Source organism: Quercus lobata, chromosome 5, assembly GCF_001633185.2.
Source record: "Quercus lobata isolate SW786 chromosome 5, ValleyOak3.0 Primary Assembly, whole genome shotgun sequence".
Classification (NCBI taxonomy): domain Eukaryota; kingdom Viridiplantae; phylum Streptophyta; class Magnoliopsida; order Fagales; family Fagaceae; genus Quercus; species Quercus lobata.
In genome coordinates, this window is record NC_044908.1 from 3,315,143 (window position 1) to 3,326,004 (window position 10,862).

The 10,862-nt window shown below is 32.7% G+C and overlaps 1 protein-coding gene across 4 annotated transcripts; it reads left to right on the top strand.

The window, feature by feature from the left end:
• The first annotated feature begins 2,883 nt into the window (after positions 1 to 2,883).
• LOC115988888 (peroxisomal (S)-2-hydroxy-acid oxidase GLO4-like) lies at positions 2,884 to 9,476 on the top strand. Of its 4 annotated transcripts, none has more exons than XM_031112517.1 (13): positions 2,884 to 3,012; positions 4,190 to 4,244; positions 5,010 to 5,158; positions 5,242 to 5,366; positions 5,446 to 5,492; positions 5,562 to 5,639; positions 5,755 to 5,879; positions 6,077 to 6,134; positions 6,991 to 7,053; positions 7,369 to 7,438; positions 7,920 to 8,020; positions 8,260 to 8,364; positions 9,121 to 9,476. In XM_031112517.1, exons 3-13 carry the CDS (start codon positions 5,016 to 5,018, stop codon positions 9,298 to 9,300), a joined length of 1,095 nt encoding a protein of 364 aa, XP_030968377.1. In that variant the 5' UTR covers positions 2,884 to 3,012; positions 4,190 to 4,244; positions 5,010 to 5,015; the 3' UTR covers positions 9,301 to 9,476. The 4 variants fall into 4 exon arrangements, with proteins under 4 accessions (XP_030968377.1, XP_030968378.1, XP_030968376.1 ...); XM_031112518.1 differs by having other exon boundaries at positions 4,193 to 4,244; XM_031112516.1 differs by lacking the exon at positions 2,884 to 3,012 and having other exon boundaries at positions 4,007 to 4,244.
• The last annotated feature ends 1,386 nt before the right edge of the window (positions 9,477 to 10,862 follow it).

Sequence of the window (10,862 nt, forward strand, 5' to 3'; positions counted from 1 at the left end):
ATTTGAATCTGAAAAGATGAGGTGTAGAAGCCTTGAAGGAAGAGAGATTAGAAGTCAACTCTCTAGAGACACTCCAGAAAGGAAAGTCAGCAAGAAGCTTTTGAGGAAAAGACATCAAAAGAAGAAAACTATTTGAAAATAAGGAAGGGAATAGCCACCGAAGTGGCTGGCACGACATAGGCTCTGGTACCCAGGGGAACAAAGGGGGTGAATTAGTGGTACCCTAGAACCCCAGAATAACACTATAAAAGGGGGGAAGCAGCCAACATTGAGGGGCAATTGAGCAATAGTGAATCATAGAGAAAACTTTGTCAAAAAACTCAAAGAAAGTAGTATAAGAAAGAGGAATAACGCCCGGTATCCCAAAACAGACACTATAGAACATACTTAGATTCAAAGGGATTCAAACTTTGCAAGTCTTAGAGGCTTAGATAGCCATCTAAGTCTGTAATTTTTGAGCTTATTTGGACCTTGTGACACGTTTTAGTGAGCACATTGTAATTTACAACTGAGAAAAGTAATGAAATATTTCATAGTGTTTTAGGGATCCTTAACAATTGTTTTGTCGCTCTCTTTATTACATTATTCTTTTACTGTTTCTTGCTGTTCAATACATATATATTCTTGCTTGCTAGTATGTACGTATTGTAGGGTTCTTGCTTTATGCACCACTTGGTTTGTAAACAATCCATTTAGCTACAGTGAACCAAGCCTAGTCCATTTAAATAACAATTAAAAGGCCTAGGGTCCTTTCTTTAACTTGGGCCTGGACACTGTCCAAAAAAGGACCCTCACAAACACAAGTGACGAAACCATAGTGAGAGTGTTTTTTTCTTCAGCACATTGGCCTAAGGATCCTAGGCCAAATAGTTGTAGTTTGGTGGACTGGGCTTGGTTCATCGCAGCTAAGGGGCTGTTTAAATACCAAGTGGTGCACAGGGCATGTTTCCTACAATACACATAAACTAGCAAAACGAGAATATTTGTATTAAATCAACAATGAAAACAGCAAAGGAGTGCAAAGTAATCAGGAAATACACAAAATAATTGTTAGGGATCCTCAAATTAATAAGAAATACTTCATTAGTTTTTCTTAATTATTGTTACAATGTGCTCACTAAGACGTGATACAAGGTTCAAATAAGCTCAAAAATTACAGACTTTGATGGCTATCCAGGCCTCTAAGACTTGTAAAATTTGAACTCTTTTGAATTCAAGTATGTGCTATAGTGGTTGTTTTTGGGATACCGGGAGATATTTCACTATTTTCCCTTAAATTTGATAGAGTTCTCTTAATGGTTTCTTGTCGAGATTTTTTTTATTGCTCGCTCAAAAATTCCTTGCCCTTTGCTGGTTGCTTTCCTCCTTTTTATGGTGTCATTCTAGGGTCCTGGGGAACTATTGATTCCCCTGTTTTTCTCCCTGGGTACTAGAACCTGTCTTGTGCTTATCACTCAGAAGGTTGAGCCTTTCCCTATTTCTCATATTTTCCTTCTTTTGGTGTTGTTTTTTTGAAAGCCCATGGCTGACTTTCCATTCTAGAGTGCGCTTGTTCCTAATTTCACGTTCCTCAAAACCTTTTACCCCTTATGGTTTAGCTTTTGGCCGTCCTTCCTCTTTGTCATTTTTCCCAAGTGAGCGGAATTCATCTCTGTTGGTTCGAAGGTCTTTGCTGCTACTTCCTCTTTTATAGCTCCTCATTTTGGTTCCCCGAGGTATCGTTCCTTTGCATCGTGAGTGGTTACTCTAAGCTTTTTGCTTTTCTTGCTGCATCTCTGGTGCTTGAGAAGGACATATCCGCCCTTTGTTTCTTGTGTTTTTTGGTGTTTCCTCTGAGCTATCTTAATCCTGTCTTAGCTGTGCTACATGTCTTGAGGATCCCGAGCCTTTGGCAGCCTCTGGGGATCCCGACTCAGGTCTTTCTTCAATCTTCTAATCTAGGCCTTTTTTCTTTTTCTTCCTTCTTTTCTCATAGGCTTTAAGGCTTGTCCCTTTATGACTTTTGGGCTTCAAGCCTTTTGGGCTTACCACCTCTTTTTAATTTCACTTTCTATGGCCCCTTGTGTTATTTCTTTAGGCCTGGGTGTTGTGATTTTTTAGACCTCAACAACCATTAAGCAAGAGAATATCAAGGGAGAGTTGGAAGAACAAATAATTTGATTAACTAATTTCCTTAGCAATTACCACTTTTAGCATTATTGAGTGTCTAGGCTGCAATTAGATATAACATGTCATGCAAGAGTTATGGTACAACTAGCATAAATAAGAAAAAGAAACAATTAAGTAAAAATGGTATGAATAAATTGCCATAGAACAAGATTAAGAGAGTTGAGAAATCACAACCAAAAGATAAAAAAATTTGTACACATCCCTTTGGGCTTAAAGGATAGCATCATCGGCAAATGCTCCCTCTATAGTTGACTAAGAAGATAGAAAGATGGGACTGCCAACTACTAATCTATCTCCAAATAAGGAACTTGAACAAATTTGATGACCAGATATTTAGAGTTATTTTAGGACCACAACTTATTCCATGTCTATTTTTATAATTATCTTATGTTGTTATCAAGGGAGAGTTGGAAGAACAAATAATCTGATTAACCAATTTCCTTAGCAATTACCATGTTTAGCATCATTGAGTGTCTAGGCTGCAATTAGATATAACACGTCATGCGAGAATTATGGTACAACTAGCATAAATAAGAAAAAGAAACAATTAAGTAAATAAGGAACTTGAACAAATTTGATGACCAGATATTTAGAGTTATTTTAGGACCACAACTTATTCCACATCTATTTTTATAATTATTAGTCCACACCTATTATTAGACTCCTCCAACCTTTCCCCTCCACCTTTGCCTCTTTATATCCTCACTACTCTCTACTTTACCATTACACTTCTTTTATCTTTTTCTCTATCTAAAAATTTGATTTTTTTTTTCTCTCCATTTTATTTTGTATAAATTTGATATCATTTCTCCTATTCAATCCATATCTTCCAACACAAAAACTGTGAGTATTCTGTCTCTCTACTTTCTTTTGGTGGAACTTTTGTTCTTTCTTATAACTCTAATTAAGGTTGATGGTTTTTTTTTTTTTTTTTTTTTTAATAATAAATTTTACAAATATGCGTTTTGGTATTGTGTATTTTTAATTTCTCAATCACAAAGTATTTTCCCTCTTATAGCTTTGGTTGAATTTTGGTTTGGATTAATACTTAGTTTTTTTTTTTTTTTTTTTTTTTTTTTTTTTGTTTTTGGAAATAGAAATTTGAGTTTATATAAAAACACAATCTACATGGCTTTGAATTTGAAATATGCCTACCAATTGTTTGAGTAAAAAAAATATTATAAAATATATCTTTTATTTCTTTGGTTTCATTTTAATTTTGGTTAAAATAATATTGTAATTTTGGATGAATTTTGATTATTATAATAATATCCTTATTCCTTAAGAGATGAGAAATCTGAATAATAAATTTGAAATTTATAAATTTTAGTTGTATATTAGGCAAATATAACACATTATAGCAAAAGTTAGAAGAATATGGTTCACCTTAAAAAAATATTAATAAAAAAAAATTGAATGATATATTTGTAAAGATAAAAAGACAAAAAATACTTGTATAAATTTGTTTGAAAAATAGACAATAGTTGAAGTAATTGTCACTTTTTATATATTACACCTCATTACATAATGTTTATATATTTGCACACATCACATGGGTCTATGGCTTGTTAAATTTAAACACATGGAGACTAGTGAAGCGTAGACAATGTTTTCTTTCTCAAGGTCAATTAAATTTAATAGAATTATATATTTGAATTTAATTAGAGGATCTAGTGTACTACGCTTAAATTAGCGTACATAAGTTTTTCCTTTTTATAATGGCCTATGTTGGAAGTGATTGGCTAATTTAAAAAGGTTGTGAAATTTTGTTTGTATCCTGTAACAACTCATACTATTACTACTGCACTAGTCATTTGTCCTTTACTTTTCCTCTCTCTGGATTATATATATTTTTTATTGCCTTGCCATTGTCATCTCTCTTTCTTATTCACAAAATGACAAACAAAAGCACCCAAAGATGGCACTTTAATTAACATACTATATATTGATATCCAGCTTCACATGTTTATGGCCTATACATATTGATTCAACTAACCTTCTAGTCAATCTTCTTGCTTAGAAGGTGCTCTGGCTATCCAGTTTGTGTAATCTTCAAAGGTTTTCATCTCTCATTGGTAAGTTTAACTAAGGCCAGATTTTATTGTCTTGTAAAGTTACACAAGTATCTAACTGGCTCATCACATCATGCGTATTGGGTCAAAGCAAACTATTGATTGGCTTACATATTGATTGGTTTACATATTGTGTGTGAGCTGCTAAAATTTCAATTAGATTTCCCAAGTGAATGGTGGCGTGCTTGCAAATTTGGTATTTAAGATGAACACTTAGTATCTTCCAGTGGCTGTGTGTCATTACTTATTATGCACACTAGAAGCATATTTGGACATCCCTTGAAAATTGCAATTTTTCCCCAGTTGCGTTTCATTTATAGAAAACTATCGGTTTTGGTGATATATCCATTTATAATGATGGACTGAAATTTCAAAAGCTATTTTGGGCAATAGGGTGAGAGATTAGAGGCTTGGAGGGTTTAGAAGGACCCAAAAATATCAGATGTGCATGTATTTAACTAATTTAAGTATAGATTTACTGTACAATAAACTGTTACAAGAGGATGCCTTTTATTGTATCCTGATACTTTCTTGTGGATTGTTTTAGTCTCATGATATAAGCATGGTTCTTTAAAACAAAACATCAAACCTCATAACCTTCTAAGTAAACGCCATGGTTCCAAGTGTCACCTTTAGAAAATCTCTGCAATAAGTTCAAACATGCCTTAGTCTTCTAATATGTCTATCATAGTTTGAGCTTCTGATCTTTGTTCAGATTTATTCTAGGAACAGATTATTGAAAAATTGAAAATATATCCATGTTTCCAGGACAAAATGGTAGGTGAGCCAGTAAATGTGAATGAGTTCCAAGAATTGGCTAGGGAAGCCCTTCCAAAAATGTACTATGATTTTTATGCTGGTGGAGCTGAGGACCAGTACACATTAAAAGAGAATGTGGAAGCATTTCAAAGAATCATGTAACATGCTAAACCTTCTACTCTTAATAGAGCGAACTGGGTATGGCATTTTATTATCTATATAGTTTTTATGGCTTTCTCAGGATTCGGCCTAGAATTCTTGTGGATGTTAGCAGAATAGATATGTCAACTACTGTATTGGGGTACAAAATCTCAGCACCAATTCTGATTGCTCCAACTGCCATGCATAAGTTGGCACACCCTGAAGGTCTAAATCTTTAAGGAAAAGTCCTCAGCTGAGACTTCCTTTCCCCCTATCAAATGCTTATGTTGCTGTTTTGTTGCAGGAGAGGTTACCACAGCCAGAGCAGCCGCTGCATGTAAAACCATAATGGTATTGAAACAATAATTTGAGTTCATACTTACACAGGGTGCTGGCTCACTGAATATATTTTTACTGTAGGTTCTATCCTTCACTTCGTCTTGCACTGTGGAGGAGGTTGCTTCCAGCTGCAATGCTGTTCGGTTCTTTCAATTATATGTACTGAATTATTCTTGATCTCATATTATTTCAATTTTATGTTGTTAAACTTTCCTTAAATGTTATCTTATTAGGTAGAAAAACACACTGAAATTTGGTAATTATTTGTGAGTAGGTATACAAGCAGCGAGAAATAGCAGCCACGTTGGTGCAGAGAGCGGAGAGAAATGGATACAAGGCTCTTGTTGTGACTGTTGACTGTCCCAGATTTGGTCGAAGGGAGGCAGACATAAAAAACAAGTAAAATGTTATCTCTTTCTTTTTCCTTCTATAATTTAATTGCCTTCGTAGTTTGGCATAGATGCTTTTATAAAAGGGGACAGGATTGACATTTGAACTCTAATACCAAAGATATCTTATTTATTTGTCTCTCATATTGATGCAATGAGTTATGTCAAATGCATCTCATTAAACAACAACTGTAATAACTCCTGCAGAATGGTTGCACCTCGACTGAAGAATCTTGAGGGTCTCTTATCAATTGAAGCTGATTCTGTGAGTAGAATAGTTTTCTATACTTTTGAATCTAAATATGCCAGCTAAGAATGATGAGGTTATTCTATTTACCAAGGTTTCTAATATTTTCTTTGAGAAAAATACATTGCTTTAACTGTACCATATCATGCATCCTTTTATAAGCCAAAAAACCCTCCATTAATCTGAACATTGTCATTCAAAAAACAAGTTTGAAGTGTGAAGTGATTTATGTAACACTGTCTCTGTCTATCAATATGGATTATTTCGAAATACAAGGTATAAAATGTGTATGTCTCAAACATGCACACTAAATATGTTTCCTTCATTTCACAACGTGAACAAATAGTTATTTATTTATTTATTTTTACATTTTAATTCAATTGTTGTTTTTATCATTTTTCTATAAATCTTTCATCTCTTTATTTCTTCCTTAGAAATCTATTGTTATTTTTATCACTACATGTAATCTGTGATTTACAGTTCACTACTAATCACCAATTACCAGAATGTGGGATATGGCACAGTTTCTGCCTCTGCACAAACTATCTTTAGATTTGAGAATGTAATAGAGAAATGCATCTATCGTGTACTTCTGTTATTGTAAACCTTAAGATTACAATGGAGTGTACTTCTGTTATTGTGAACCTTAAGATAACAATGGAGTAGACGTCACAAAATTTAACAAATTTACGCCAAGGACAGTGTCATATTGTTAAATCTTAACTGTTAGTTTTGTTTAACAAAAGTTTCTGATCATTTACCGGCTTCAGGTCTTCATTACATACTGCCTGTATGTGCGTAGTGTGGCAGTGCAATTGGTTATTTAGACTTGGACTAAAATTGTCTTAACTATTCAGAAACTAAACTTCTGCAGGATAATGGCTCAAACATAGAAGCTTATGCCAACAAGACAATGGATGCTTCCCTTTGTTGGAAGGTATAAACCAGCAACTAAGTAGATTACCTTTTGATATGCTTGTTCAAATATGTCAGGACTTAAGTCTGACTAACTGGCAAAGTCTCATGGTTTACTTACCAGGGACCTAGCACAGATTAGGGAAAGAGAGATTTAAAGGGTGGGGAGAAAATACTTGACATAAGTCAATGAGATATATGCAAATTAGTTGCATTTCACTAGATGAGTATCTAAAAGATACTACTGTAATGGTCATATTTTGTACTCTTTAATTTTAGTGTAGACCAGGCAGCACTCTAGAACCAAGGTTTAATTAGTAAATTACAATATCTGCAGGACATAGAATGGTTAAAATCAATTACAAACTTGCCAATTCTCATCAAGGGAGTGCTTACTGGAGAAGATGGTAAGATAAAGCTTTACTTTGGATGTTTCCATCTCTTTACTTTGTCTTCCTGATTTTCTCCTTCCCTTTAGTAACAGGAAGAACCTTATCTGCCTTTTAAAACTTTGACCCTCCAATGAAAAATTCAGTCATTTATAATTAGTATTTTAACCCATTAAATTTCTAAATGTAACCATTATAAGATTTTATTTTTTTAATTGAAAAAAATTCTACTCATAAAGGAAACTCCTTAAATCCTTTTTTTACCTTTGGGAATTATAGAATAGGAGACTTGTTGATCATCCTAAGTAATCTTCTCTTTCCTATTATTACCTTCTCTATCATCTCTGTTAAATTTTATTTATTTATTTTAGTCCATGTAAATTCTACTACATTAGGTGCTCTTGATAGTTAACTCAGATCCCAGAAATTCTAGCATTTTTTTTTTCCTGCTGTTCAACATCTCAAGTCTCCTTAACACTTGATGTGCTACTATTTGCAGCAATAAAGGCTGCAGAAGTAGGTGTTGCTGGGATTATGGTCTCCAATCATGGAGCTCGTCAACTTGATTATACGGATGCAACTATTAATGTTCTGGAAGAGGTGTGTCTCTATTAATTAGTGAAATATTTTTGGCGGTAATATGGTAGCAAGACATCCTCAACAACATAACAATTTGTAGGAATTTTAAGCATTTTAATACAGGAAATGTGCATCTCATGAAATCCTGAATTTTCTGTTTGGATGTGTGTATAGTTCCTAGTATGCTCTTTGGCATTGCGAGTTCAATCAACAAGCTTAGCGTACATGTTTGAGGATACTTATGTACCTTTCGGTTGCAGGTGGTTCATGCTGTCAGAGGAAGAGTTCCTGTCTTCCTTGATGGAGGAGTACGGCGAGGAACAGATATCTTCAAGGCATTAGCCCTTGGTGCACAAGCCGTCCTTGTAAGCTCCTCCCCCCCCCCCCTCTCCTACACACACACACAAAACTCTTTAAAATTAATTTAATTTATAAAAATTTCCTCTTAGACTCTTTTTGTTCACATGCAATGTTGAGCTTGTAATTGATGTCACAATAGACCATGTGTATTTTACAGTCATGCACCAGTGTAATTGTTGTTGTTGTGTGAGTCTCAAGTGCAATAGAAGTCTGTGCAAACAACTGATGTCTTTTGGAGATTCTATCATACTGTGCTCCTAGATTGTCATCCTTCTTTCTCAGCATGATGCTTGAGTGGGACCTTAACCAATTTGTGTCTAACTAGCATGTGAAAAAAAAAAAATAAAAAAATAAAACCTTGCTGAAGTTGAATATCCAGATCATTGAAATACTTTGAGAGTACTATTGGATATTGTTGTGGGAGTGACAACCAGGGACTCTACTAAGAGCCTCTTAATACACATGTTGGAATGCCATTCCAACCCGTAAATCTAAAGCCAATGGATTTGGAACCACTATGCATATCATCTTTTAATTTTCTTTACTTTTTCTTGATGTGGGACTCAACACTCACACATATTCATAACAAATATATTATGAAGGATAAATCTAGAATAGGGTATTTGTGGTGCATTAAAATCGGGAAATTGTTAATTATAACCACAACCAGTGTTTTCCAATCAAAAACCCCTGATTTTCTTTTTAAATCTTTTATTTTGATTCTTAATCTTAAGTCAATTGTAATTTATATGCTATTGCAGATTGGAAGACCTGTTATATTTGGGCTGGCAGCAAAGGGTGAAAATGGGGTGAGACAAGTCATCCAAATGCTGAAGGATGAACTAGAGATCACCATGGCACTATCTGGCTGTCCTAGTGTGAAGGACATTACTAGACGCCATGTGAGGACTGAGCGTGAAAGACTCCATGCAATGATCTAATAACATATTGAAGCATTCGGACAATATCCTGGACAAAAATGATTCAGATCATTAATTTAATCAGTGTTTTAAAATGGGTACATCGTGAAAAGAGACTATGAGTAAATATTTACCATTTTTATATAAAAATGATAATAAAAATAATGAATAATGCTTTAAAAGGTTTCACTTTACTATCAGTAAAGTATGTGTCGTATTATGATTTACAAGTTGCATACTCGCATGATGCGAAAAAAAAAAAAAAAAAGACTAAGTGAAAAAATGAAAATAGTGAACGGGACTTGTAAGTGTTAGTTCCAAAACCGTTCTTAAAATGATTTTATTATTTTCTAACAAATTATAGTTAATACAATATGTTAGATTTTCCGAATTTAGCTATCTACATTTGTTATTTTGAAAGTGATTTAAAATTTTTAAGTTTTTTTTTTTTTTTTTTCAAGGAAATATTATACATTATATATGTTCAATTATTATATAAGATGAGATATATTGTAAATAATGGACCAAAGTGAACCGAAATGGATTGAATGGACTGAAATTTAGCTCAACTAGTAAATTTCTTGTCATCGAATAAGAGATCTTGGGTTTAAACCTAGTCTACACCAAAAATCAATTAATGTCTTAACCTTGGGTTCAAACTTGGTCTACACCAAAAACTAATTAATGTCTTAACCTAATAATAAACGCAATTATCATGGAGTGAATCTCATAGGTTTAAATTTTTTAAAGGTAGAAATTAGGTACAATATCCTAGGTGTAGTATATTAGATTCTCCAATTAAAGTTAAACACGTGGAGATTAGTGAAGTACAAATAACATTTTCTTTTTCAAGGCCAATTAAATTTAATACAACTTTGTATTTGAATTTAATTAAAGAATCCAGTGTATTGCCTTCTCCTTTTTTTTTTTTTTTTTTTTTGATAAAGCCTACTCCTAAATTAGTGTACACTAATCATAGATCCCACTTGTTGTTTGTGATAATATTTTTAGGATGGTCTCATTAATTTTTTTTTTCTTTTCAATTTGTACTAATTTAATAAATAGTATTTTAATTCATAATCATATTTTCATTTATTATATTAACCATCACAAAATATAATGTATATAATATATGTTGTACCAAAATCAAAACAATACATTTTTTCTCAAGAATTCAAAGGTAAGTTAGTGAAAATATTAATTTTTTAATAAAATTTATTTATAATATTTTGTTTATCATTAAAAAGTATATATAATTTGGAAATTATTCTTTTAGTTTTAAACAACTTTTTCAAACCTAATTTTTTTTTCCTGTCATACAATCAAAAACACCAAGAAAAATATCTAAATTTTTTTTTTTAATAAAAATCAATAAAACTACAATTCAAAATAAAATAAAAAAAGAAAGGGAAAAAAATAAAGATTGTAACTATTTTTCCTTTTAAAAAAACCAAGGGTACAATTCCAAAGGGGAAAAAAAGTAGAGAATTGTTTTTGAAAAAGAAGAAGTATTATGTTAATGTTGTCATAATCTAATACTATATCTAATCCAACATGTGAAACATGAATAGATAAATAAATAA

Coding starts and splice junctions, on each gene's coding strand:
- LOC115988888 (XM_031112517.1), top strand. CDS start 5,016: ATGGTAGGTGAGCCAGTAAATGTGAATGAGTTCCAAGAATTGGCTAGG. Junction 5,159..5,241: donor GAAGCATTTCAAAGAATCAT/GTAACATGCTAA, acceptor TGGCTTTCTCAG/GATTCGGCCTAGAATTCTTG. Junction 6,135..6,990: donor TATCAATTGAAGCTGATTCT/GTGAGTAGAATA, acceptor AAACTTCTGCAG/GATAATGGCTCAAACATAGA.